The sequence below is a fragment of the Drosophila biarmipes genome, chromosome 3R, assembly GCF_025231255.1.
Source record: "Drosophila biarmipes strain raj3 chromosome 3R, RU_DBia_V1.1, whole genome shotgun sequence".
In the NCBI taxonomy this organism is placed as follows: Eukaryota; Metazoa; Arthropoda; class Insecta; order Diptera; family Drosophilidae; genus Drosophila; species Drosophila biarmipes.
This window is the reverse complement of record NC_066616.1, coordinates 10,805,997-10,833,723: the sequence shown is the minus strand read 5'-3', so window position 1 is coordinate 10,833,723 and position 27,727 is coordinate 10,805,997. Positions and strand designations below refer to the sequence as shown.

Genomic DNA, 27,727 nt, shown 5'->3' with positions numbered 1-27,727 from the left:
TTAAGTAAATAACGTAGCCAAGGAATTTTTTCTTGTTCTTAAAAAAGTCCCCATTTACCTAGAAATTCCAAAATACTGTGGTTTTTTAATGCTTGTTCTTGTCGGTTTTTAAAAAAGTGGTTTGCCTTATACTTTAAATATGTATTTAATTCCTGTATGTGTATTCCTCTTCTTGGTGTGCACTTTAGTGATAAGGCTGATAAGGTTGCTCGAGCACATAATGAACCAGAGCTTTCCCAGCAGTCACTGCTCGGACTTGATCATCATCGGTCTGAAAATGTCTAGCACTGCGCTGGCCTTCCTGATTCTTTGCCTGAGCCCAGCTCTGGGTGTACTCGTACCCCAACACTATTGCGACAATCACTTCAGATACGCCAGGGACTACGATGGATCCCCCTTTATAGGCATTTTCACAGCCCCCAAGACGAAATCAGCAAGTTTAAATTTGATGTACAACTGGCAGGCGACATTCGAAATCCAAGGAATACACAAAGTAAGCCGGCATTCATATCGCCAAACCTACAATATCCATATCCATTCTCTTACAGCTGTTTGTAAGCCCTCTGGTCACCTATCCCAGCAAGGAGGAGGCCGCGGCGAATATTATGAACGGAGAGCCGGCTCAGGTTTGGGTGCGGTTCATCAATGTCACCACTGAGTTGCCCAAGCTGACCTCTTTGATTCTCAACGGAGTGCAGCTGTGCCACAGTGCACCATGTGAGTAGGAACGGGATCTCCTACGGGTTAGCCTAAGATCTGATCTGGGCTCACTATTGTGCCTTTTCACAGACGGACTACCAAAGACCAGAGCCACGGTGAAGCACCATATGTTCATAGCCCAGAAACAGAGAGGGATTGTCCCTACTACAGAAGGTTCGCCACCTTTTTATGGAGAGAGGACAAAGTAAGGGATTTACAAAGTTTCATTCAATATTTACAATTGAATATTCACTTCCATGCAATAAAGCAATCAACGTAATACCTTTACCTTACACTCTATTAAGGGTGAATTTGTTTGCCAGAGTTGGGAATTAATTTTAGTATAAAACAAAATAAAAGTATTAAGGGAGTGCACATATATTTACAAAATATAATGCGCATTTGATTATACTATCACGAAAGGACAAAATTGTCTGGAGTATGTTTTCAGGTAGCTGGTAAAAGTTCTATTAGCAGCATAAAATATATCCCTTAACAGTATTGCCCTCAAATAAAAATTTTAGTGTATTCTTATCAGCATTTACCAATCCCAAAATATATATTTTTTTTATTATTTTTTCAACATATTATAGTAGGTTGGGTTCTTTTGGCTATCAGTGATTGATCCCACCTAATCAACAGCGGTTTGGGTTTCTCTGAGCTCAGTTTCATTCATTGAACCTGAAAATAATTGCAAGCCATACTTAACATATGACCCGTGAGAGAAAAGTGGGCAGTATAAGTGGGCAGTATACTGCTCCCTTCATTTAAACTTAAAGTTTGACTGCACTTAAGATTTTAAATAACAAGCAGTCTCAGGTATTTGTAAACTTTGTGAATATCATCGACGAGCTCCCAAAACTGACTCTCTTGCAACTAAATGGGTGGACGCTGTGCATGAATGAAGGATGTGAGTGAACAAATATTATATCTGATCTAATCAGTTGTTAATTATGTTTTCGTGATGTGGCCAAAAAAAAAAGAAGAGAATACTTCGTGTACTACGACGACAGTAGAATACAATTAAGAAATACCCCCCCAACAACATCAGAATCTACCTACAGAAAGAAAGTCTCCATAGTGAGGATGGAATAATTCATTTTCGCGGAATTCAACAGAACACTGACACTGATAATGACATTTTATGTTGATAAGGAGATCTGCTTTTGAAATTTAAAAGCTTTATAAAGTCAAAAGTTTAGCATGAAAGTTCTTTGTCCTAATCCAAAAGTTTAAACATCAGTTCAGTGTTTTTTTTTTTTTCTCAATAGTACTTTAAAAAAAACACCTCAAAATCTTTTAAGAGCTTGACTAAAATGGGAACACGTCTGGAACCTTTTTGAGTATTTTCTTGACGTTGCATGCGAATATTTGACAGCAAGTTAAATGGCCCCGTAGTGGAACTTTTTCCTTGCTGCCAGAGCGTTGCTAATTTTGCCTGGCCCCAATAATCGGGGTGCTCGACTGCAGAGGGAAGGCAGCTGACGCAGGGCATCCTTGAAAGAGTAAGCCCCTTGTGCTCGGCACAACGGGATGGGATAACGATGGATCCTCGGGCCTCCTCCTTCACGGCTCCTTCGCAGCTCCTTTCCTGCACCCAATAAACATGCATATTAATGGCCGTGGGTCCGGTGCCGGGGAACTTGCAGTCCGTGCGCCCATTTGCCTTGCAAAGCGATCAAATGAATCAACGATACTCGCAATTTCCGTGTCGACTCTTTATGCGAGTGCACCTCGGAATGCTGGAAATGAATCTGAAGCTCGAACTGGACCTGGACGTGGACCTGCATGACGATGACAACGGCAGCGGATGCAGCAGCTTACCCAGAAAGCACTCAAGGAGGCGAGGTGCGGAACAAGTGGAGCACTCCAAAGGAGTCTGGAAGATGTCGCCTCAAATAACTGAAGTTCCGGAAGATGTCATGAATTTATGGCTGTTGGTTGCAGCAGGAAAACAGAGTTCCACTGTTTTATTAACCTGAGGAAAATATGAGTAATGAGCAAGCATTAAAGGTAAATGCACTATTTTTTTTAATAATTAAGCAAACATATTTTCCATTATTATTTAAAATAAAGGTGTGACTACAATATCCTAGTTTTGGAGTCAAAAACTAACTGCTCTTATAGTAACCCTTAAAATGATATATATATTACTTTAATTAACAAAAAATCCCTTTTTATATTTTTTTTTAATCAAAAATTAAGCACTTCAAATTATCCTTAACTCTATATTCCGATGGCAGATTGTAAAGCTCTTATGCTCTGAGTTTTCAGCATACAAGTGCACACTCAAAGGCCTTGTCGTTTCCAGGATGTTTCTTAATCCTTGAGAGCATTGCACTGAGTCGGTGAAGTCTTTATCAAGGCTGATGGCCTTCCCAAGCAATCGCCGCTAATGAAAGCCGCTCAGAGCTGCCCAAGAAGCCAATTAAAAATGAAACAAACGAAGATGCGGATTACATTTCTGTGACAATAAATCCACTTGGCTTATTTGCCATATGACAGAGCCAAAAAAAATGTATCTGAAGTGGGTCACAAGGACTCTTCGAATAAAGAAATTTCGCCCGTCTGCCAACATGTTGCGCCTGCTGAGCGGCTTTAAATGTTTTTACGTTTCGCTCGCTTGTTTTTGTTTATTTGCGACCCCGACAGGAAATAAAATAAAATAAGCAACAGCCAGGCATTTGGTTGGGAAAAGGCGGCAACAAAGGGCAGATAAAATAAGACGACTAAATAAAAACAAAATCAAAATACATGCACGGTGGGCGTTGCGAGCATAAATCTCATCAATCAAATGGAATTGTGCGCATAAAGTTATCGGCTCAACTTACAGCAGATAACTCAGCTCGAACCCCCGCTCTCCTTTCCTCGTCCACTGGGGCAATTTGAGTTTATTGTTTCAATCTGTTAAGGCAACCCCAGGGTCTGGGCCTGAGGAGCGAGCCAAGCTGGGGGATCCCCTCACTTGTAGAGCACACTCGGAGAAAATGGACTCTATTGCTTATAAACAACAAGGATTTTGCTGGGGTTTCCATCCTTATCTGAAAATAAGAACAAAAAAGTCAAGCCTTCTAATTCTTACTATTATTATGCTTCTCATTTATGCATTTATTTTCTCTATTACTTAAAGCATGACAAATTTGGTATCTTATAAAGTATTATCTACCTACTGACTAAATTTTTTCAGATAAGGATACATAATCCTAACATTTCTATGAGATTTATTGATATTGTAAATTATTGATCTAATAATAATAATAATATCTCTGCTTAGAGCAATACTCAAGTTTTAAGTAATAAACAATTTAAAGGTTTTACTTTCCTTTTAACAATGCTAGCATACTTACTAAGGTAGATACTTACACTAAAATGCATGTTTGAATAAATAGATGCCTATGAAGTGGTAGATATTTAAAGTATCATGCTGTAAATAAACTTTAAATCGTTTTTTCTCAGGCTGTATTTTTCCTCACCGCATTAGGCATACAAATCAGGCCCTCGCCCGAGGACGAGTTTGAATTGTGGGTGCTTCTTTCCGATTTGGTCACGGTTTTTGTTCTGGCTTCGCCTCTGGTTAGTTTCCAGCTTTGTTTGTTTTTATTTTGCTTTCTAGAAGCGCTTTCGCTCCTAGGACTTCCACACTTTTCTGCCGTTCTTGTGGAAATCCGATTTATTTGCATTTGCCTTGAGTGGCGAGTCTGAATTCTGCCTATATTTCTTGGATTTTCTGGTGTTATTTTCTTTTGGTTAAATGTTTTGGTTTCGTGGCTTGCCCGACTTTATCTGAGCATTATTCAGCCTTAAAGACTGCGTCTAAACTTGGGGTGTTTTTGGTGCAGAATATGTTTTAACATTAAAGCCGACCCAATTAAGTTGCCTAATTATTTATGGCAGCAATTGCCCTCGGGGCATTCGGCGAGCAAGCTGGGCAAACAAAATGAAGGCAAACAGTTGGCCCGTTCCGTTTCCGTTTCCGCCCGGCGGCCATATTGATTAGGTGCGTAAATATGGGCCAAATGGCGCCATATTCCTGTTTCTGTCAATTGCGATTCGACATTGATGGGCCCAAAAGCCTCAGGAGAGCCGCACAGTGAAGCTGCCTCCTAGGATTACCGGGAAATCGGCAAAGGATTATTCAATCGGTACTTCAATTAAATATACTATGGGGGTCAGGTTGATATGGTCAAGCGCACTAGGGGCCCCAAAATGGTGCACTTCAGCTTTATAAAATGTCAACAATAAAGTGAAACAAATAACTTCTTAATAATAAATGTCTTAAAATTGGTTAATCATTTAGAAAAATATAGTGTACTGAGATCACTTGAAAATCAATTAAAGTTACATATTATTTTGTGTATAATAATATGTAAACTTTAAATATAGATACATTTTTTATATTTAATCTGTTTTTTGTAGTAATTTGTATTTTTACTCGACATTTAATTATAAAAGAACTGAAGGGATTATCTTAAAAAAAAAGAAATTACAAAACGTTTTTTGAAAGGCTTAAAAAATAGTATAATTTTCTCTTAACGATTATAATTTTGAAAACGAAGATATTTCAAATATCATAATATTAAAAAGAATATTTCTTTTCTATTGCCCATGATACTGTCATTTTTTCCTAATAAATTCGTTAAATTAGAACTGAAACTGTTTCGCGGGACGTCAAGTGCAGTTTGTGCTGAAGGCAACCGCAACGAAGGTTTTCCCGGGCTTTCCACCAAAGTGGCCGAGAGTTTTCCGCGCTGCGCTGGTGGCAATAAAACGTTTAACCCTGTTAACTTGCCGCACAGTGGGTGGTCGCGGAGGGGGGAAAGTGGGTACCGGGGAAAAGCGCAAACTTTGTTGTTATTGTTGCTGTCGATATTTGAAAAGTTGCTTGCTAATTTCGCTTAAGGACTTTGGAAACTGAAATTCGCCGTAATTAACTGAAACGTTTGCATTTTAATAGACTTTGCATAAATTGTGCGTTAAGTTTGTGTGCAAACCGAAACGGAACGAAACATCAGGGGGCCAATCGAAGGTGCTGGGCTGGGGCAACATTATGAATAAAGTTTCCAGGGCGGGGAAGTTATGTCATAATCGATAAGTTGAGTTGTGAATGGGGCATTCTGCGGACGTGGATGTGGACGGGGATGCAGATACCAATGTGGAGTGGCGTGGCGTGGCGTGGCGCATCGAGTATACGCAACGTTGGCCGGCTCAAGAGTGCGTGTTCCTGTGTGTGTGCAGCAAAGCATGACTAATGACAACTCTGGCCAGAGCCATGTACACGCCAGTATATATCATTTCGTTTAGCAAATAACAAATATCACTGCCCTCCAACAGGAAATGCGAGTAGAAAGAGCGGGGAGCTGGCCAGAACGAGAGGCAAATAAAGATAAATAGTGTTTGGAAATGTTTTCATGTTGCCTCTGCCCTCCTCTCCAGGGGAGATTCGAAAATCGTTGGACCCTCGACCGAGGCGTAGCTCCTGGGAGAATCCATCTCGGGCTACAGGAGTATCTCCCCACATCTGGCCGCCTCGCTGGCGTATAAATAAATACGCAGAGAACAGCGCATTTGCAACATTTATTGAGTCGTTGAACGAGTTGAATGAGTTTGGGTTGCTTTTTATTTTTAAACTCTGGCTGGAAGGCTCCCAGAGCACAGCACCCATAGCAAAAGACTAAACGAGCGTACTGTACACAGTTTAAATATTGATTTACGACCACACACTCGCTGGCGTAGAAAGAGACGGCTGGAGGCGGCGAGAAAGAGAGGGCGCTACAAGGGTCACCGCAAAACAATGCAGGCAGCTGGAATTTGTTTTAAAATTATGACCAGGCGAGAATTTCTATTTAACCATGAAATCTCTAGTTTCCCCTTTACGAACAGGGGACAAACAGCCAGGAATTCGATTGTCTTGTCTGCGGACAACCTGAATGCTTTCAGTGATATTTGAAATGAACAAGGTAATAATTGCAAAGTTCAACCCTTTGCAATTGAATTATTATTTCTGCAAAAGAATTTAAAATAAATGCATTCAGCTTGTAAAAAACAGGGCCTTGTTTGACAGCTTAGGGAATTTAGTAATTTTGCGATAATACAAAAATATATTTTTTAGGATTGTGATTCTTGAGTAAAAACAAAGCCTAATATTTTCCTTAAGGAACTAACACCAAAAAGTAGGCAATGTCGCATAAAAGGTTTTTTCAGAAACTTCATTATTTTATTTTATAAAAGAAGAAATAAGAGGTTTTACTTTAAGCAAATGACTAGTAATTTCTGAAAAAAACACTTCATAAAGCATTGCCTACTTTTTGGCAGTTGCCCTAGTTTAGTATTTTTCGGCAATTGGGATTGGGATTAACCTTTAAATATTATTTTATCAACCAAAAGTGTATTATTTCAAGATACGCATACTGTAAACAATGCGAATTGTGAAGTCATTTCTGAAATAACTATCTTGTCAACCACCTTGTGAGGAAAATGGGTTAGCCCGAATCCGCAGAGTGAGCCTATTAGTCAAATGCAGATGGCCGAGACCCATTAGGTTCGGTTTTCCTCTCAGCTGCAGCATCTTAGGGCTCCTCCTGCTAACCGAGAGTTTGGACTCGTAATCAGGAGTAGGGCCGAATTTGCCATTGCATTCGTTAGACGGCTGTGGCTCCGAGGGAAAATTGAATGTCAAGTGCAGGGCGAGGGAAATTCGAAACGACTGACACCCCAGGACGGCCTGCAGCCTGCGAGAGCAGGAGCAAGAACAAGACGATGCCATCGGATGCCATGCGATGCAGACAAAATGCGCAAATTGGTTTCACTTGACAGAGCAAGCGTGAAAACGATGTTGTCCTAGTCCTGGCGTCCTGGTGTCCTGGTGTCCTGGTGTCCGACGCTTTTCCCGCTCGAGTTGAGCCGGGGAAACTGGGAAACTTGGCCGAAGTTGGGGCAAACTTTTGCCCCACACGTTGCGCATTCGCCGCGTTCGCCCAGGAGCCCAGGCGCCCACATGGCGGATGACAAATGTTCCCTCCGCTGATTCGCAAATCGCTCGGCCCAACACCAACCATTAGAACTGATTAGGCCATCTGGGGACTCCAGGCGAACCTGGTACGCAGGACCACGCACCACTCCAGCACCCAAGGTGTTGGTAATCTCTTTGTCGGCCTCCATTATTATTGCGGCCTGTTTGCGCTGCCCTCTAGTGTCATAATAATTAAATGGAATTGATGGCAGGCCAGCCAGAAATTCATCATTCCCAACGTCTACTGCTGTGACTGTGGCACCGCGAAAAATATTGTGTTACGCCACTGAGTATAGCATTACAGTATAGTAATACAAAAATATGCTAAATTTATTTACTTACATAAATCAATCTTAGAATTCTCAACTTTAAGCAAACTAATTAGTTCATTTTTGATTTTTTGTTTGCTATTAAAATTTTTAAAATTGAATCAGCCAAATATCATTGCTTTATCATATGTTACATTTATTTATTTACACTACTCTAGCTTAGGATTTAAATCTATGAGCAAGCTATTTAGTTTATATAAATATGTTTTACAATTTTAAAATATTATTCTTTATCGTAGGAAGCAAACAAAAATTTTTCTTTTTGGTTTTTTAGGCTGAAAAGCTATGAAAAGGGTTGAAAATATTTTTTTCTTTCATTTGAATGAATGTTTTAGTTCTTGTTCCATAATTTAAATAATCCAATTTATATTAGTTAGTTTTCTCAGTGTACTGGTGCGTGCCGCACTCGCTTTGTTATTTGAGGTGGCAGTCTCATTTGTAAGCCAGTCCGGCTTCGCCAGACCCTGGGAATCTCTTGAGGTGCCCCGAGCCAGCACTTTGTTCGTTGGTTTTGTTTTCCTTATGAATTCCCGGCCTTGAACCGAGATAAAGAAGCTGTCGTCCGACTTCCACGCGACTCACATATTATGGGTGTGGGCGGGCTTGGGAAAATTTCAATGAGACCTTTGGCCTCCGAAGCCCACGCGAATGTGTGCGAACTTATGTCCTTTTCTGGACCTAAAATAACAAGAATTGAATATTTAAGTTGGCATATTGTGAAGGCTATTTATCAATGCCCAAAATGCTGGGATTTCAGACAGCAAATTTCCTCACATAATGTCAGTCAATTTATTTTAGAATTTAGTAAGGTAAGGTCGATGAAAAATTCGGGAAAACAAGTGAAATGCTCTTAACAAACACGTTGACATTGTGTTAATATAACTAAAAATAAAAATCTGCTTTTTTGCTGTGATTTATCAACTTGCATAAAAAGCAAGCTGAGCGGAGTGCAGTGCGCCGAAATCTTTGATGATTGATGGCTGAACAGCACTACATCCATCAAATTTACTTCGCTCCAGTGATAATTTGATTGATATTCAATAGTCTGGCAGTGGAAACTCCAAAATGGTGCTTAAAGTTCCACTGATATTTAAGAATTCCACTCGAGGGGGACTCGCGGAGCTATTTTTCCTTGCGAATTTTCCTAAAGTGATTATTTATGTAGAAAACCCCGAGCCGCAAAAAGGGTTCAAAGTGCATCCACTGGAAGTTTCTGGGCTCTTTTTTCGTTTGGTGCTGCGGTGTGCCAACTCAAATGCATGGCCAAAAAAATATACGACTCTGCTTTTGCGCTCGAGTTCTGTTTGTTTTTGCGTTTTCCGTTTGATGTTGCCGGTCTGCTCCTCCATTGTCGAATGCTTAAAGCCATTTGAAAATGATTGGCTTTTATGTCAATAAGCGTCTCAGTTGTCCTTACTTGTTTCAGTTTTTTCCCTGGGCCAGCTTTCTTCTTGACTTGTTTTTATACCACGCTGGCTTTCTCCGCTTTTTCTTTGGCTTTTAGCTCTCGCGGTATGCTCTTACAGTCTGTCGCTTAAGTGCCCCAATAAAACACAATAAATATACACATAAATTTTGATATACATCACGCATATATATATAGCGACTTGTTTTGTGGCCCAAAAGCAGCAAAAAGTTGACGCTTTTTAATAGATGAAACATGGAAAAATAAAATAAAAGAAAAGCAAACATGGGGTCACTTTAAGTCTAAGGCAGCTTAAATTTTCCTTCGGCTAGCAGCTGGCAGACCAGATGCCATAAATCTCTCTACTGAAATTAAAATCTAGGGCTAAAATCAAATTTTCACACTCTCCAGGGCCAAATCAAATTTGCAATAACTGGCTGAACATCGAAGCGTAAAATAGGCATTCGTCACTCTGTGTTCGGGTGCTTCTGGAAATAAATCTAAATGCAAACCTTTTGGGTTTGGTTTTTTGCGAGTCTGCTGATTGTGTGCAACGTGGCACGCACAATTGATTTATGAAAATTTATTGCTCACATGCGGAAGCGCCCTGCGATAGGCAGCATTTCGTGTTCGAAATTAAAGCTCCCCGCCGCTGGCAATAAAATCAAAGCCGTAAAAGCTAATGAGCCCGAAAACTCGTCGCCGTTGTCACAGCCATCGCCCCCCGGGTTTTCCCCGCCCCCTAAAACTAATATGGGGTGTACGAGCGGGGGCATAATGAAAATCCTGGCCATCTTGCACTCGCGTTCCTTCATAAAACCGAACTTCACCTCGCTGCTTTGGCTCATAAAATGATGGCGATGGCGATGGCGATCGTCGGCTACCGGGAATATACTGCCTGGAATGTCATAAAATTTACGCAAATTGTTGCTGCTGATTCTCGATGCTGGGTTCCCGATTGCCGATGAGAATACTTGCTACCATTATTGCCTGTGAGTGCGCATAAATTGAGGTACAAGTACAAACAAACAAGTTTGTGTACAGGAAAAGGGGGAGGCTTCTTTATTCGGAGCGTGGCAGTGCCTGATTTATTTGCTGATAACAAAGTGGAATGGGTGCCATTACACTTTGAAAATTAAAAGCGACGGTTTTCGGGAAAATATTTTGTAGTTACGAAGAGAGCTGTGGCTGTACTGAAAGGGACGTTTAGAGGATTGCGAAGCGGATTACTTTAAATGTGTTTAAAAATATAATTAGAAATCGGTCCTATGGAGTTAATATGATATATTCAGCTCTTAAAATCAAACTCCTAATTAAAAGATATTTCAAAAATAAAATTAAACTCTATTAATAAGATATCATATCATTTAAATCTTATAGGTTAACTATATTGATTAGGGTTATGCACAAATAATGTAAAAACTTTTACAAGAGAAACAACCTACAAATTTCTCCAGGTGTATATAGCTGGCTGATTTGTGTCACTCTACCGAGCATTTATTAGCAAGGCAAAAGGAATTCTCCATTTACAGACACTTGCTAGGCAGGCAAAATTAGAAGAACAGAAATTCCAAGTACCCAATACCAAGATGAGCGAGCATCCAGTGCCCTCCAAGCCCACCTCCGACAGGACGATACCGCTGGGCAGGTCCTTCTTCGATGTGCTATGGCCGTTGATCCTGGACGAGAACGTCTGTCGCATCGAGAGCAAGGCGGAGGAGAACTTTGTGCCCAAGGAGCCCTTCAATCGACTGGAGTGGCACACCTATCTGGCCCAGGTGGGCTATCCCTTGTACATGCCACCCCATGAATTGCGATGCTGTGAAGGAGCCCGGCGGCAGGAGGTGGAGCAGGAGGAGGCGGAAAAGGCCTTGAATAAGGAGGTGGAGGAGCGAAAAGGTCCCGCCGAAGGCGACTTCCTATGCCGCGGATCCCAGGCCATTCGCCCCATCGACAAGGAGGTAGTGCACCTGAGAAAGGAGCACGAACGGCGGCAGAAGCTGGCCTACGACTTTGCCAACCGGCGATATCCCTGGACCATGCAGACGCCTAGCCACGAACTGGGTTTCACCCTCACCGAGGAGCTGAAGAAGTGCTTCAAGGGACCCTTGGAACTGGACATATTGAACGCCATTCACGACCACGACTGCAAGCTAATGATTATCGATATGGGCCACGAAGTGGACGTTAAGGACTGCCAGCGCTGGATCAAGTTCCGTCCCTATATCCAGTTGCTAGCCCTGGTGAGGACACCTCGCATGGATCGATCCCTGAAACTGCTCAATGTCTTCCACACGCTCCTGGTGGAGGAGTCGGCTGAGAACTCCTGGGACGATGAGCTGCAGTGCTCCGTTCGCACTGGCTATACACATGCCCAGAAAATGCAGCTGCTCAAGACCTGCGGGGAGCCTCTTGTCTTTGTTTTTAGTCGATTCCGCGGCATCTGCACCTGCGATAACTTTAAGATAATCCGCAGGGACTAGATGTGGTCTTTCGCGTATTGAATGCCCCTAGCTACCAAATTATCTTTAAAACTTAAAAAAATTAAACTTTACTTCAATCAGAAGTAATTTAAAATTCATAATTATAACTATAAAATTGTATAAAAATAAATCATAAGTTGTAAGCACTGTCACTTATTAAGCAGTATATACATTTATAAAATAATATATTAAAGAGTATTAGTAATTGGAAATATAACATTTTAAGATAAGACTTGTTTGCCTTTATATATTTTCTCTAATTCAAAAAAATGAAAATGGTGCTGTCACTGAAATCCATTCGATCGAAATTCCAGGGAAACGTTCGTAAACCTCAATTCAAGTTTGCCACGATTTGTGACACCCCCAGTAGAATTTTTTTGCCTCTGGGAACTGAAATCACTCAAAATTGGTTAGCCTCAGGGGACTTAAATCAGTCAAATTTTTTAGGTTCCCCGTTGTGCCGGGCCAGTGATGTTAACCTAGTTTGGCCGTCGTTCAAGAGTTCCCGTCCATGAAGCCTAATTTGATTGGACTTGATTTGCCCGCCCGGCCGTCCCAACATGCTGAAGTGGCGCCCGAGCAGGACCGCTCCAATTAGGCCGCTCAATTGGCGTTGCCTTGGAGTGCAGTCAGACGCACTGTTACCTTCCACTTCCACTTACCACCGGATTATTGACAGGCGGGCGGAAGCCCCCCACTTCCGTTGCGATGTCAAAGTGCCTCCGCCAAGTTTGAGACTCCCCACCACCCGGCTCACAAATTCACAACAAATGTGAGCAAAAAATAAGAGAAATAATCGAAAAAGCAGCGAAAATTTCGCGCCAAATCTCAACAAATTATTACAAAGCTTAACAAACTTGGAACTGATTATAAAAGTTGCCGCCAGGCAGTTGGGGAAATCGGGGACCCGGCGGCCACAATGCAGCCGGAATTGAGTTGCGGGTGTCGCGAAGTTAGGAGCCCCGCTCCCCAGCCACATTGCCTCCTTTTGTTTTGCTGAGAAAAGTTTGGGCCAAATGCGTTGTCGCTACTTACGGAGCCCCACAAACATCTCTTTCAATAGACATTCACATAAACCACCTTGCATTATATTATTAAAAGTTGTCCATGCCTCGCCGATAAGGGCTATAAAAACTTTCTTCGCAAATGCAAAATTCCATTCTGACTGAAATCCAAATCTTAAGAGTGGCAGGGACTTTTTTTGGGCAAAATAAAGAGTCTGGAATAACAAACCAAAGAAAAAAGAATAACTTATCGGTTCGAAAATGTTATCAAAACTTTATTTAACACACTATAAATTCTAATTCGTCACATTGATCGATAAACATAATAATAGTTTTTAGTGCAAGACCTTGTAGTTACCCAAATACGACCCATTTAAATATATCAGAATTGTAACATAAAACTATTATTTGTACTTAAATTTCAGATATTACAATCTTTTGCATAAACTGTTGTAGATTCAATCAGTGCTTAGTCTTAGCTTTATCAATTGAGTGAGATCGGGAAAAGAGACCTAGTCTACGGGCGGGAGAGCTCCCAAAAGAGCTGGTTTATTGACTCTAGCTATGCATATAAGAAAAGTGGGTTTGTTTAACAACCCGCATATGTTTACTACGCCGGGATTTTCCTCTCGAGAGAGGCTCACCTGCTAAATGGTTCTGAGCAGAATCTGGTTCTGTAACAACTGGTAGTTGTCCGATTCAGAGCTAGTACTCAACAAAATATTTAGTAAGCTGGGCAAAGCCCGACATCCGTCAATGGGGGTCTTCCGCAATCTGGGGAGAGATCAGCTGTTCCGGCGAGAGGCGATGCATTGCATGCTCTTGTGGATTGCGATCCGGGTCCCAGTTCTCGTTCAGCTCCACTCCACATTGGTTGTTCCCGCCGCAATGGCAATCTGGTGGCTGACCTTACTTGGCCTTTGTCTCAATCTGAATCTCGGATCGGCATTGCAGGTTCCGCAGCACAACTGCGAGACGTACTTCTCCTACTACAGGGAGAGTACTGGAGCCTACATAGGCGTTTTCACAGCCCCCCGCGCAGGTGTCAATAGCCTGTCATGGGAGGTGGTCTTCAATGCTCACCAAACGGGACAGGTGAGGAAGGGTACTTTTTAAGATATATAGTCTAATAAACCTTATTTGCAGGCAGAAACGGTTAGCTCTCTGCTGCCGTATCCCTCCAAGGACAGCGCCTTCGAGAAGATACACAATGGCGAACGTGGCCAGGTGTTTGTGCGCTTCCAGAACTTCGGGGACGAGCTGCCCAGGCTCATCCGGGCGGAATTCAATGATGAGCTTCTGTGCCGGAACGATGAATGTGAGTTATTCTCATATTAGATTTTGTTATGAGCCGGAGATTTATTATAAATGCCAGTTGGAATGCAAATACGAAGACATTCTAGGAGATGTAGTCGTACATTCAATTTATAATGTTTTGTTTACAAAGAAATACGTAAACGAAAAAGAAAATTACTGATCAGATTCAAGAACAACAATAATAAATACTACATGATCCAATAATATATATCGATTGTTGTTGAATTTACCGCATTTTTTAAAGATAAGATAAGGTATACAGACAGGGAGTGTAAGATATAAGAATGTAATGATATTATTATTGCTATTTATTACTTTATTAATTAGAAAATAAAAAGATCAGAAATAACTTTAACCAAATTGATTTACACACACACACACAAAAACCTGTTTCACTATCTAATCCCCTTTCTTCACTTTTCTTAGACGATCCCCCTTCGAGCACTATGACCCGTCGGCAGTCCATGTCCACCTCAACACCCATTAGTCAGAGCGCAGCGCCAAAGGAGCCGGCAGTGTCTCAGTGGCGTTTTTCCCAGAATTGGGCCCATAGCGAACCTAGTTCTAACCCGTTCCTGAATCGAACTACGCCGAAGATTCAGTCCGATTTTGAGGAGTGCGGCATGGAGGGTTTTGCGCCCCTGCAAATCGGAGGCGATCTGGTGACCCGGGGTCAGTATCCCTGGCTGGCGGCCCTCTACGAAGGTGGCTCCACGGCTTCCTACAAGTGCGTGGTCTCGGTGATCTCCAAGAGGACTGTGATCACGGCGGCCCACTGCATTTACGGCAAGGAGGCCAATCAACTGTGGGTCTACCTGGGCAGGCATGACCGCTTCGAGAATCCGGAGAGCGGAGCATCTTTGGTTAGTGTGTCCAGGGTGATAACCCCCTCCGCCTACGAGGGCAGTCCCGTTCCGGATGCGGATGTGGGCCTTCTGGTGCTGACTGCTCCGATGGCGTACACCAAGTACATCCAGCCGCTCTGTCTGTGGAGCTCCAACATGGGCTTACCCCCTAATGAGGGCGATTCTGGAGCTGTGGCCGGATGGGGCTACGATAAGAGTGCCCAGAAGACGCGATTCCCCAAGACGGTGAGTGTACGCCTGGTGCCGAGGGATCAGTGCCTCAAGGAGATGAAACGGGCGGAGGACTTCATCACCCGACGAACAGTCTGTGCTGGCAATTCTGAGTCCCACGGCCCCTGCTTCGGAGACTCGGGATCTGCACTGATAGTCCTGCGCAACAACCGATGGTACATTCGGGGCGTCGTCTCCCTGTCGCCTCGCCAGGGAGATATATGCGACCTTAGCAAGTACGTCATTTACTGCGATGTGGCCAAGCACATCGATTGGGTTCGCCAGAATATGGTGACATGATGTGAGGAGATCGATTCAGTGTTCAATAATTATTAAAGTTCTAAGCTAAAGTGGAAAGAATGTGTGTGCAAATTGACAAATTTAACAATCAATCAATAAAACTAACGCCATAACCGGGATCGCCGTTTTTTTCTACCCCATTTGGTTGAGAGCATTGGGCAATTTAATCCACCAAGTCCTATAGTCTTATCAATAGAGTGGTAATCCAACGTTAAACACAATAAAATAAGTAAGGAATATAATTTCGATATGTGATTCCCAGTTGGCAGGGGAATTTGTTCCGATGTAAAATATAATCTTTTTAAGCTGGAGATCACAACACGTCTGAGAAAACAAAGGTAAAAGTTGACGAGATTTGTTTATACAGAATCTCCCATGCTTATTATGAGAGTGGGTTTTCACTCAAAACAAAGATGAGTTGGTATCTAGTCTGTGAGCTTTGAAGTCCAGCCTGCTGATGCTCTGCCAGTATAATAGATACAAACAAATTTTTCAAAATAAATTTTGTTAGTAGATCAACGAAAAATGTAGAGTAATAGGGCTGGTTACCAAATATAATATTTTTTTTAAGGTTTAAGATTATGTTTTACTTGGATAATTGTAAAATAGATTTTGAGAAATATTTACTAAGTAATTTTTGCTTTAAAATTGTAAAAATTTGTTTAAGCTTAAACGTGTAAACACGTTAGCACATTTGCTAAATAAAAAGTATTGGAGAGTCGTCAGAATAGTTCTTTAATATTTCGCTATAATCCGTGCCTTATTGGCACCGCACGATGCGGAATTTCCAGTTTGCTCCCAGACACCGCTGAGTGACTCAACAACCCGTCGGATCCGATGGGAGCGGATTGCTCTAACACAGCCAGCTTTATTTGCCCACCGGTGCTTGTCGAGTGAGGAACCGAGATCCCAAGCAAATCCCAGATCTCGAAAAGGTATGGGTCTGAAACTCACCGTAGTGGTATCTCTAATCGCCTTGGCCGGGGCACAGTTTCTGCCGGAGAACACGTGTCCCGAGTACTTCCAATACGTCAACGATCCATTCTCGGGGCTCCAGGGCGAGATTACGCTGCCCACCTTGCCGCAGGGTCGCATCAATGTGCGTTTCTGGCAGCTGGGTAATAATGATGTATGAGACGGCCAGCGATCTTGACAACCGCCCTGACCACTTTGTCCCCTCCGCAGGCATCAGCCGTGGGCAACCTGAACCCTTATCCAGATGATCAGGCGATAAAAGCGAGTAGGGGACCCTACAGGTTCCGGGTCTCCCTCAGGTGGAATCCGCCCAAGCTGACCCTGCTCTCCATCAACGGCCAGCTACTGTGCTCGGCCAGGGAAGGTGATTTATGTTAAATATATTATATAATATTTATAATATATTGCTTGTTATTTCAGACGCTCGTGGGCAGAATGAGACCTATTTCAATCGCTTCTATGTGATTTTTCGCACTGAACCTCTGTCGCCGTTCCCTGCAATCGTACCGAATCCCATTCCCAGAGGCAGCCCCAATGTGGATGTGCAATCCATATTCTACTCTACCAACGAGGGTGATTTTGTGCCTGGTTTCAGGCAGCCCTGGCGGTCTTCCGCCGCTAGAGGAGCTTCCTTGAAACCCCAGTTGGCCAGCCCAGCGCCCACGCCGGCGGAGGTTTTCTGGCAGACACCTTCGAGATTTGTGCCACCCACGCCACCACTGGTGGCCACCAACTCTCCGCCGATTGCCACTAGTCCCCCGGTAATTGTCAGTAATCCTCCGCCTGCAGCACCACCTCAGAACTTAATCCCGCGAACCTCTTCATCGCCTTTAACGTGCGGCAGGGAGGGCAGCTTGGTTCCGTTCATCGTTCGGGGCAAGGAGTACCCTCGTGGCCAGTATCCCTGGCTGTCGGCCGTCTTTCACAAGGTGACGCGTTCCCTGAGCTTCAAGTGCGGAGGCTCCCTGATCTCCGCCAGCATCGTCATCAGTGCCGCCCACTGTGTGCACCGGATGTCGGAGAACAACGTGGTCATCGGGCTGGGTCGCTACGATTTGGAGGACTACGCGGAGGAGGGCGCCGAGATGCGGAATGTGAGGAGACTGCTCTGGCATCCGGAGTACAGCACCCGATCCTATTCCGATGCGGACATCGCACTGATCACCATTGAGCGGCCAGTCACGTGAGTAAATATGGATTCTTCGACAGCTCTCAAAGGGTTAAGGTTCCTATACTTATGTTTGTATATTTGTAGGTTCAGCGACATCATAGCGCCCATTTGCATGTGGACAGTGGAGGCCAGCAGCACGGCGAGCTCCTCTGGCTTCATTGCGGGCTGGGGCCGGGATGAGTCGGACTCCCGGACGCAGTACCCCCGGGTGGTGGAGGCGGAGATCGCCAGCCCCACGGTCTGTGCCAGCACCTGGCGGGGCTCGATGATGGTGACGGACCGCAGTCTGTGCGCGGGAAACCGCGATGGATCTGGTCCCTGTCTCGGAGACTCCGGAGGAGGTCTGATGGTCAAGCAGGGCGACCGGTGGCTGCTGCGGGGCATTGTTTCCATCGGGGAACGCGGTCCCTCCAACAAGTGCCAGCTGAACCAGTATGTACTCTACTGCGATCTGTCCAAGCATATCGACTGGATAAACGATAATATCCGCTGAGCAACGTGATTACCCTGTACAGACTAAGATTAAAAAACCTTTAAGCCAACGCCTTTGTCTGCTGATTTTTGGACAAACGAGTTTGTGGCTCTCACCTGTTGATTATTTTGCTAGCATTGATGAATGAATGGTAAACCGAAATATGTAAGATACTTTTTTGTTTCTCGCTTTAATGTCAAAACAAAAGTGGAATCCCACCTATGCTACTAAAAAAGCTTCACTTTTTTTTAATGAGTAGCTCAGTATACTTGAAATATTTGGTGGCTAATTGCTACACTGAAAGTATAGGTTATTTAGAATAACCTAATTATTATGCAAATAATATTTCAACTAACAAAAATTTTGCCAAAATATTTTTAAACATTAATCATCACTTGGGGCTTTCGATATGTAAAAAATACACACATTTAAGTGTAAAGTATTTTTAAAAAGAGCTTTTACATTTCTTTTGCGGTGCATGCCCTTCAGATAGCTCTATGGCGTAATATATAAACATATAAGACCACGTGCTGACTGCTCATTGATTGGCATCAGCTGAACAAATGTTTGCCAAGCTTGCTGCATATTTAAAGCCCAATGAGTAATCTCTTTAAGGTCAGAACGATCTGAAACCTCTGAGGAGGCTGGTGGAAAGATGCAGCGGACCATCTTGCTGCACCTTCTTTCGGTGCTTTTCATCATTCGAAGTGGAGTCCTGGCAAGGCATGAGTCTGGAAACGAGGGATTCCTGCCCGATAACCAGGGGTCCTACAATGATAATGGACTTTTGGTTCTTAACCCAACCAATACCCTGCAGGACGAGAATGAAGCTGCGCTCACGCAATACGGCGAGTATGTGGATAATTCAATCTGGAAGATACTATACGATATAGCAAACATTCACAAGAAGAAAAGGCGCCAGGCTCTGCGGGAAGCACTGGAAGTTCTGAGTGGCACTAGTCTGAGCATTTCTCCTTTGCAAGAAAGTCTTGGGAAAATCAGAGGACAGCAGGGGGAATTGGTATCGAAACTGAAGCACCAGGAGGAGTGGAAGTTCTGGGCCGCAGCAAAGGTCCAGAAGGTGGGAGAGTCCACTGAAGGGGTTAGAACTGCCGAAGCTGTTTCCATCACCGAAGAATTCAACAATCGATATGTCCTTCGGTTGCGCAACTGTGTTGGCCAGTTTCTCTGGGCTCAGATTCGTCTCAATCTGGATTTGAAAAAGTCCATCGATGGGCTGCAGATACCCACAAGACAGGTGATCGAAGCCACTGACAGGTGTCCCAGTATCAAGCCCAAAAAGTGCCGCAAGGCCGTTAGAAGAGCAAACGATGGCCTCCAAAATGCTCCCCAGGAACTACATAATTTGTTGGTTGAGTCTAATCAGCTGGAGGACATCCAAAGGCAGAGCAACCAGTGCCTGGAAAGAACTTTACAGGAATATTCGGAGGAGCGGGCCGAAATCGAGAGGCAGCTGGAGGACATTATCAAGCAGTATCGCCAAAGTGAGACCCCATCTGGCAAATAGGGGTTGAAATATATATATTTATATATATATATATATATTTATAGTACATATAGCACACAAGCAGGGCATCTTTGGCACTTTTTAGGCTAGGAACTGAAGAATAAACATGGTATTTCAAAGCACTTGATAAAATTTAATAAATTTAGGGTCTTAAAAGTTTTTATTAACGAAAAGCAGAGAGGATTGAATGATGCATTCGTAGTAATTCTTAGAATGCAAATGATCTATCAAGGCGAAGTTCAAATGGAATTCCAGACGCGGTAAGAATGAAATGATTTGCATAACCAAGATCAAAATATTGATCTTAGCCATATCGTCTTACCACTCAAGAGTGGGACTTGAAAACATATTCTAAAAACCCGCTATGTGGGGAGAGCCACTGACGTTGTGAACTAACTATAGTCTGGAGATTGGATTCTCTCATGGAGTGAGGTTCTTGAGCGCGAGAATGAGTGATTAATTTCTCAATAAAACAGATTGGAAAAGCTCGCACCTCACGCAGTTGCAATGAGTCCGCTACAACTGGTGACCGCTCTCCTCGCAGTATCTCTGATTGAACCGGGTCTTGGCCAGCTGCCCCGGAATGGCTGTGGCTCGCGCTTCGAGTACCAGGGCTACCAGGGGCAGTACATTGGTCTGGTGAAAGTGCGTCACCCCATGGGCAACAACCAGTCACTGATCCTCCACTTCTCCCAGCCAGGATACCATGATTTCACGGTAAGATGTTGTCCCTTTTGCTGGGAAATTCTCAGTTCTATTGCAGTGCATCTGAAGCTGTTATCACTTTGCTTGTTTGCGGTTGTGCTTTTCCCATGCGCCCGATGACAATTGCCTTTGCAAAAGCAAAAAAAAAAAACACAATAAATGTCACTGTGAACAAGTCTCAGGGAGAAGGAGCTGTGCGCTTTGTTACTAAATACTTAACATTACTCAGTCAATCGGTTCTGAATCCTTAGGACTTTGTGGGCAAAATTTCCATGGTGGACACTGATGAGACGACCCAGAACAATATTCGCAATGGCTTACCAATTCGCTACCGTGTCGACTTCCCGATACCCTCCATCCCTCCCAGGATCACTAGCATGCAAGTGAATGGCTTTGAACTTTGCGGTGGCTCAGAGTGTAAGTCGACATTATCGTAAATATAAAGATCCACGTGTAATACCCATCATTTATAGATCCTAAGCCAAGAACAGGCATTACTCTTGTGATCAACTGGGTAACCTATGGCGTCAGTCTTGTGCCATCGCCAGGTGTCTATGGAGAGAGCGAGTCCGCTCAACCCAGGATACCAGGTGGTGGAGAGGATATTTGGAGAAGTAATGACTCGCTGCCCACCTTCTCGAATCCTGGATGGGGTACAGCCCCTCAGCAGAGCACTCCAATTCAAAATACTGTTCCTCAGGACTTCAACACCAGCCCTAATCGAGGTACTGCCCCCGAGCAGAGGATAAACAATCCTGTTGGGCCTACTGCCCCCCAGCAGACGATAAGGAGGATAGATCCTCCCCAAACGATTAGGAATCCAGAAGTGCTAATTCCGCAGCAGACTTCTTCATCCGAGGACTATCCCTGTGGACGCGAGAGACTTCAGAAGACCAGCACAACGCCCCTAATCTTCCAGGGAAGGAGTTTGGAACGTGGTCAACTGCCCTGGCTGGTGGCCATCTTCGAGCGGCGGGAGAGCAACGGACCCCGCTTCATCTGTGGAGGTTCTCTGATCTCGACTTCCACGGTTCTCTCGGCGGCCCACTGTTTTCGAGTTCCTGGCAAAGATCTGCCCGCCGATCGGTTGGCCGTCTCCCTGGGTCGCAGCAGCCTGGCCATTCACTCTCCGGGAGAATATCGCGGGGTGACCCAGTTGATCATCCACGAAAAATTCAACATTCAGCAGTTCACTGAGGCCGACTTGGCGCTGGTCAGATTGGATACACCTGTGAGGTGAGTCTAAGGAATACGCATTTTTAAAATGTATACCACAAAAAATGTGTTCTCACAGATATTACGACTACGTAATACCCATCTGCCTGTGGAGCCCCAGGAACCAAATGGAGCTGCCGCAGGGACTCAAGAGCTATGTGGCAGGCTGGGGACCGGACGAGTCGGGAACTGGACACACGGATGTGGCCAAGGTCACCGACCTGAACATCGTGATCGAATCGAGCTGCCGCCTGGAGCTGGCCGAGGTCCTGGTGCAGCCGAGCAGTCTGTGTGCCAAGAGGGCGGGAGCAGGTCCTTGTGCCAGCGATGGGGGAGGACCACTGATGCTCAAGGAGCAGGACGTTTGGGTGCTGAGGGGGGTGACCTCGGCGGGTCAGATCAACGAGGAGGAGCGCACCTGCGATCTAAGCAAACCATCCGTGTTCACCGACGTGGCCAAACACATCGACTGGGTTCGCCGGAATATGTGGAACTGAGAGGAAGATGGATTGTGCCAGAGATCCTCATAAATATATGCATTTCAGACACGTAACTGGAAGATCCAAGAGTGTATCTACGGGTATTTCTAACTGGGTTCATTAATCATTGGAAAAAATAAATGCACATCTTCAATACACTGCAACTGTTATAATAATAGCTATTAGGGACATAGACTGTGTTTTGATGAATAAAATTATGATATTATAAAAAGTATAAAAAGTTATCAAACTTTTTATTCTTGTTGGCGTTATTTTTATTGAATTACATACACTATATATAAAAGTATATATTAAAGTAAAAATTTTATATCACTACATTTTTTAGCTAAATAATCTTAAGACCTTCATGATTTTTGGGCTCCCACTATTTTTAAAGGTGTATTCAATATATCTTCTTATCTTAAAGTCAGTTGAAAAACATATTTTGTTTTTGGTTCATTCACCTAGAAATAAATACCAATCAAGCGGTCAAATAAAGGCGGAATCTCCCAATAAATCGCAGAGTATGACTGTAATCGCTTAACTTACTCCGATCAGGTTGAGAGAGTCACCGAGCTCTGTTCTGATCTAACTTTCAGATAGATCGGAAACTAATGCGAATTGCTGGGCTAAAACCAATCATTCGTCGCGCGACTCTCAATGAGAGCGGTCTAAGTTCTGATTCTCGAGTAGCTGCATGCTGTGAGATTGCAGTCGCATTTGTTTTCATAAATATTTAGTGTTCCGGAAGGGCTCCGCCACCTTCGCCATGTGCCAACTGCATCTACTCGGTTTCCTGATCACCATACTGCAGATCTGCTATATAAGTGCTCAACACGTGCCTTACGTAGCCTGTCCTGGTATTTTTCGCTATCTCGAGTACCAGAACGAGTACATAGGACACTTGCAACTCGTTCTGGATAATAGGAACGCGGAAAACGAAGTTCGCATAGAGCTTTCCCAGCGTGGAGGCAGAGCCCCGGTAAGTTTTTCCGACTCCGCTCTCTTAAATAGTTATGCTAGCCACTGTTATCAAGCATTGACCTCACTCTCAGATGGCAAGTCTGATTTCCCACTATCGAGTTTGGCTTGGGTCAAGTTGATTTTCATGGGAATTGCATGGCTGATAAGACAGAACGCGCTCGGGAAATCCCCCACCCCCCGAAAGCTTCTCAGCTACATTCTCGCTTTCCGCTTTCCTTAAAGTCGTGGAACAGGTTTTACTTTTGTCGAGAGATCTGCCGCCCAAGCTCAGCTGCCAATGTTATTATTTTGCTACCAGTTGAGTAATGTTTACAAATCTGCTCACCGTGACGTCGATCGGAATCTTTAGGTGCCCCTGAGAACGCCGACTGTTTTTAATTCTTCTTTTTTCCTACAGCCCACTCCCGGTATGTTTAACTTCCTGGAGGACGAGGAATCTCTGCATTACCGCTTGAGAAACGAAGAGCCCATCAACTTCCGAATCGACTTTCCTACGTCGGGGGTAGTGCCCAAACTTACCAAGGTTTCGGTGAATGGAAATGTTGTGTGCCAGGCTGCAGAATGTAAGTAGAAAAGGAATAACTTTATGTATATCTTAAGAAATTGGTTTTGTAAAAGCCTAAGAATACTTTTGTCCGTGAGTCAAAATTATTTAATATTTTTCCAGATTCTTAGAAATTTAAAATTTTACTATTCAATATTATATTTATATATATATTTAAGTAGTTATAAAGAAATAATAACATAAAGAGGTGGTATTCAATTTAAATAATGATGTTACAACTCTATTTTTCTTACAGTTGGACCGCCCAGCATTAAGCTAAAGCTCTCGCGAACTCTGCGAACAAGTATTCCCTTGGCAGCTCTTCCGCCACCCCAGCGATCCGATCCGCCACAGTGGTCCCGGAATCCTCCGAGGAACATTACGGCGGTCTATGAGCAAGAGGAACCTCCTCAGAGAAGGCAGCCACCCGCCCAGCCTCCTCAAAGGAATATTGGAGTGTATGACGAAAGGGAGCCACCTCAGAGTAGCCGCCCTCAGCCAACTCCGCCTCCTCCTCCCAAGCAGCGACCCCAAGAAGTGCCAGCCAGACCATCGCCGCCCTTGGTCCCGCCTGTACAATCGTTTCCGTACCAAACAATTGGACAACTTAATGGCATCTGTGGGCGGGAGAAGACCATCCAGACGCCCTTCATCCACGGTGGCAACGAGGTGGAGCGGGGACAGCTGCCCTGGATGACGGCCCTCTTCGAGCAGGTGGGCAAGGACTACAACTTCCTGTGCGGTGCCACCCTGATCTCGGCCAGAACTGTTATCTCTGCTGCCCATTGCTTCCGCTTCGGCAGTAGGAATTTACGAGCTGAAAGGACTACTGTTTCGCTGGGTCGGAACTCCCTGGATTTGTTTGGACCTGGATTTACTAGTGGTGTATCGCAGCTTTTGCTCCATGAGCAGTACAATCCCAGTGTATATACCGATGCCGACTTGGCTCTGCTGCAGTTGACTGACCGACCTGTGTAAGTACCTTTTGGCAATAAAAAATAAATTAGTTTTAATATTTAAAACCATCTTTATAGATTCGATGACTACATCAAGCCCATCTGCTTGTGGAACGAAAACTATCTGCTGGATTTGCCCTCTGGGTACAAGTCATATGTGGCGGGTTGGGGCGAGGACGAAAAGGGCAACCGGAACACGCGGCGGGCCAAGATGACCGACACAGACATCATCACCGCCTCGGAGTGCCGGGGAAACCTCTCCGCGGAGAACGCCCACTTCATCACCTCGCACACGATCTGCGCCAGCAATGCCCTGGCCTCGGGACCCTGCAGCGGAGACTCCGGCGGCGGACTGATGCTCCAGGAGCAGGACATCTGGATGCTGCGCGGCGTCGTCTCCGCCGGACAGCGGATGACCAACCGGTGCAACCTCACGCTGCCCGTCATCTACACGGACGTGGCCAAGCACATCGACTGGCTGCTCAAAAGCATGTGGTTCTGAGGGATTGCTGGGGATTTAGTTGAATTGTGTGCCAAAATAAATGATAACTTCATAAGCTTCTAACAAACAAGAGAAATTCAGAGTTATTAAAGGAAAGATATTGAGATTAACTTTAAATCAATCAAGGCAGATATAATAATTATCTAAAAATATTATAGCGACACCTCCTAAAACTCCCAGGGAAATTCAAAAGCTAAATGTATCTCGAAAAGATTAGGTTTTAGAATCAGAACCTAAAGGAAATGGGAATAAATTTCCATTATTAGAAAGTATTTAAAAAGAAGTTGACTATGATATGATAGTATTATACATTTGGCGACAACTAGATTAATAATGGTTTCAGTATAGTACATCGTACTTAGTTAAGCTAAACGTATTTGTATTAGAAGAATATAAGAAGTAGTTTTCAATCGGTTATATTCGTCAAAAATTATTTCTTTCAATGATATTTGGTGAAAAAGGTACACTTCCATCTTCCTAAGTCTATTTAAATTAGCGTATATACTTCGTTTCAACCTTTATAATTCTAAATTATTCATAGCTTGCATCAAGTAAGTCCTCCGAATGTGGAGTGCCTCTTTCGACGAGGGTATCTCAATTGAAAGATTGCATCGGCCGGCAGGTCTGCCAGCGGCGATTTGTCAAAGCCAGCAATTGCATTCCATTTGCATGCAGTTGAGGCAGTCACTCCTCTGTTCCTCCGTTCCATTCTGTCCATTGCGACACCGCATCGCAGTTCTCTGTCTGCTAATGAGAACAAATGCAGAGGGCGGCCAAAGTCGCGCCCGAATCGCTGGCGAAACGCTGGGAAAACGCGTCGGCGGCACAACAGGTGCTTTTCCCGCTCCACAGCTCGCTCTCTCCGGCTCTCTCTGCCGCTCTCACCGAGCTGCGCGGCGCACATTTTCCGCCTTACGAACGGGGCACCGAGACCATCCTGTTGAATGGACTACTTGTCGGCTCCTCCGTCGGAGCTCGAAAGTTGTTGCATACTCCACGGCGCCGCCTTTGGCTTGGTATTGGTCGTTCGCCGCGTCTCCGCCGTGCTGGAGATACCGTTAGTCGTGCGTATCCGGACAGTCGACGTTCAGCCTTCAGTTCGCACGGTTCAGCTCGGCAGTTCGGCGGCAGCTGGATAGATAGATAACCAGATAGGCAAGCTACCTACCGGATATCACAGGGTCCTCCCCAGGACTTCCGATTGCCGATCGAGAGTTCTTGACGGGCGTGTGCGTGTGCGAGTGCGAGTGTGTGTCCAGTGTGTGGGTGTGCAAATTATAAATAAAAACAAGCATTCATAATTAATCATTCGAGCGTGACTTTAATGCTGTAATTTCGCCTGATTGATGGCCGGACATGACTCTGGGTCGCGTTTTCCGCGACGTTCGTCCCTCAGTCCGCCTGAGCATCCCCGAATCGCCGTTGCCACTGCCGCATTCCGATTCGAAGTGTATTAGCAGAATGCTGCATTGCCGTTGTGGGGCAATTTATTGCCGTGCCCGTAACTGAGAATCTCTCGCCGAACAGAGGAGGCCTCCGCCGCCACACCCTTTCGCCCAGGACCTCTAATCATCATCCTTTCTCCCCAATGACAAATGCCATGCGGGCAATCGCTGCCCTGGCAGCCGGCGTGGTTTCAGTGGTGGTCACCGCCAGCAGCACCGCCAGCCCCGTTAGCACCACCACCACCGCAGCCACCGGGAGCAGTGGTACCACCATCATCAGCGGGAGCGGAGGCAACAGTAGCAGCAGCAGTGGATTCCCCACAAATTCCACGCTGCTGGACGCCGATCACCTGCCGCTGCAGTTGACGACCGCCAAGGTGGACCTGGACATTGAAATCGACATCCAACTGCTGACAAATGGCTACGATGGCACAACGGTGAGTCCGGGAGTGTAGGAGTCGGGGGGAGTAAGGCCCGAAGTGGGTCGATTGTATTTATGTGGCTGCCAACGAGGCATTCATTGGGCTTTGGCTTTGGCTTTCGCTCCGGCTTTGGCTTTGGCTTTATGTCCAATGTGCAGCTCGTAAAATACGCTGAACAGAGAAAAAACTTAATGACAATGGCGAATATCTCAAATTGTATCATTTAAAATTGTATCATTAAATGAAAAAATGGTTAAAATGGTTTCTTTACTTAAAATATTGCAACATACATTTCCATGGAATTTTACAGCACTTTCAGGAACATCATAAAATCCATATCCATTTTGATGCGAAAGATAAAAAATATACAATAAAAATTTCAAAGAATGAAATATATCGACAACAGCAAATGTCTCAAATTGTATGGTTTTAAATTATATCATAAAATGAAAGAGGTGGTTAAAAAGTGTTTCTGTTAAAATCATTACAAGATACGTTTCCATAGAATAAAATAGGATAAGATACATACAACTTTTCTTTCTGAAATATTATATGGCATAAATAAAGTTGCGCAAAATAAATGAAGAGATTTTGTATCATTATGATTAAAATATATATTTAGTTCCAAAGTACATCCTCTGACAAGCACTATGAATTGGTTTGGGGAAGTTGTGAGGCATCTTTTTTAATTTCCAACATCATTCTTT

General features: G+C 44.2%; 8 protein-coding genes across 11 annotated transcripts in view; all 8 read left to right on the top strand.

The window, feature by feature from the left end:
- The first annotated feature begins 243 nt into the window (after positions 1-243).
- Positions 244-987, top strand: LOC108030987 (uncharacterized). Its single transcript, XM_017104187.3, has 3 exons — positions 244-493; positions 549-717; positions 790-987. The coding sequence occupies exons 1-3, from the start codon at positions 278-280 to the stop codon at positions 906-908; spliced, it is 504 nt and encodes a 167-aa protein (XP_016959676.1). The 5' UTR covers positions 244-277; the 3' UTR covers positions 909-987.
- Positions 988-10,909: 9,922 nt separating this feature from the next.
- On the top strand, positions 10,910-12,108 carry LOC108031236 (uncharacterized). The gene has a single exon (XM_017104472.3). It carries the CDS (start codon positions 11,032-11,034, stop codon positions 11,923-11,925), a length of 894 nt encoding a protein of 297 aa, XP_016959961.1. The 5' UTR covers positions 10,910-11,031; the 3' UTR covers positions 11,926-12,108.
- A 1,574-nt stretch (positions 12,109-13,682) lies between these two features.
- Positions 13,683-15,741, top strand: LOC108031876 (phenoloxidase-activating enzyme 1). The gene is made up of 3 exons (XM_017105640.3): positions 13,683-14,024; positions 14,076-14,247; positions 14,673-15,741. Exons 1-3 carry the CDS (start codon positions 13,686-13,688, stop codon positions 15,620-15,622), a joined length of 1,461 nt encoding a protein of 486 aa, XP_016961129.1. The 5' UTR covers positions 13,683-13,685; the 3' UTR covers positions 15,623-15,741.
- Positions 15,742-16,424: 683 nt separating this feature from the next.
- LOC108031875 (serine protease gd) lies at positions 16,425-18,310 on the top strand. 3 transcript variants are annotated; one of them, XM_044093183.1, is made up of 5 exons: positions 16,496-16,557; positions 16,614-16,751; positions 16,808-16,961; positions 17,018-17,780; positions 17,853-18,310. In XM_044093183.1, exons 4-5 carry the CDS (start codon positions 17,611-17,613, stop codon positions 18,259-18,261), a joined length of 579 nt encoding a protein of 192 aa, XP_043949118.1. In that variant the 5' UTR covers positions 16,496-16,557; positions 16,614-16,751; positions 16,808-16,961; positions 17,018-17,610; the 3' UTR covers positions 18,262-18,310. The 3 variants fall into 3 exon arrangements, with proteins under 3 accessions (XP_016961128.1, XP_043949122.1, XP_043949118.1); XM_017105639.2 differs by having other exon boundaries at positions 16,425-16,751; XM_044093187.1 differs by lacking the exons at positions 16,614-16,751; positions 16,808-16,961 and having other exon boundaries at positions 16,425-16,557.
- Positions 18,311-18,843: 533 nt separating this feature from the next.
- Positions 18,844-19,890, top strand: LOC108031878 (uncharacterized). Its single transcript, XM_017105641.3, has one exon. It carries the CDS (start codon positions 18,896-18,898, stop codon positions 19,766-19,768), a length of 873 nt encoding a protein of 290 aa, XP_016961130.1. The 5' UTR covers positions 18,844-18,895; the 3' UTR covers positions 19,769-19,890.
- A 368-nt stretch (positions 19,891-20,258) lies between these two features.
- On the top strand, positions 20,259-22,325 carry LOC108031874 (enteropeptidase). The gene is made up of 4 exons (XM_017105638.3): positions 20,259-20,485; positions 20,725-20,890; positions 20,947-21,709; positions 21,768-22,325. Exons 1-4 carry the CDS (start codon positions 20,276-20,278, stop codon positions 22,183-22,185), a joined length of 1,557 nt encoding a protein of 518 aa, XP_016961127.1. The 5' UTR covers positions 20,259-20,275; the 3' UTR covers positions 22,186-22,325.
- Positions 22,326-22,796: 471 nt separating this feature from the next.
- LOC108032259 (serine protease gd) lies at positions 22,797-25,270 on the top strand. The gene is made up of 4 exons (XM_017106125.3): positions 22,797-23,149; positions 23,549-23,714; positions 23,952-24,669; positions 24,730-25,270. The coding sequence occupies exons 1-4, from the start codon at positions 22,937-22,939 to the stop codon at positions 25,151-25,153; spliced, it is 1,521 nt and encodes a 506-aa protein (XP_016961614.1). The 5' UTR covers positions 22,797-22,936; the 3' UTR covers positions 25,154-25,270.
- A 990-nt stretch (positions 25,271-26,260) lies between these two features.
- Positions 26,261-27,727, top strand: part of LOC108032143 (dopamine receptor 1) — a 29,745-nt gene continuing 28,278 nt past the window's right edge. For both annotated transcript variants that reach the window (XM_017105982.3, XM_017105980.3), the window contains exon 1: positions 26,261-27,035. In XM_017105982.3, the coding sequence (XP_016961471.1) occupies positions 26,742-27,035 (294 nt within the window). In that variant the 5' untranslated portion in view covers positions 26,261-26,741. The remainder of the gene's footprint in view (positions 27,036-27,727) is intronic.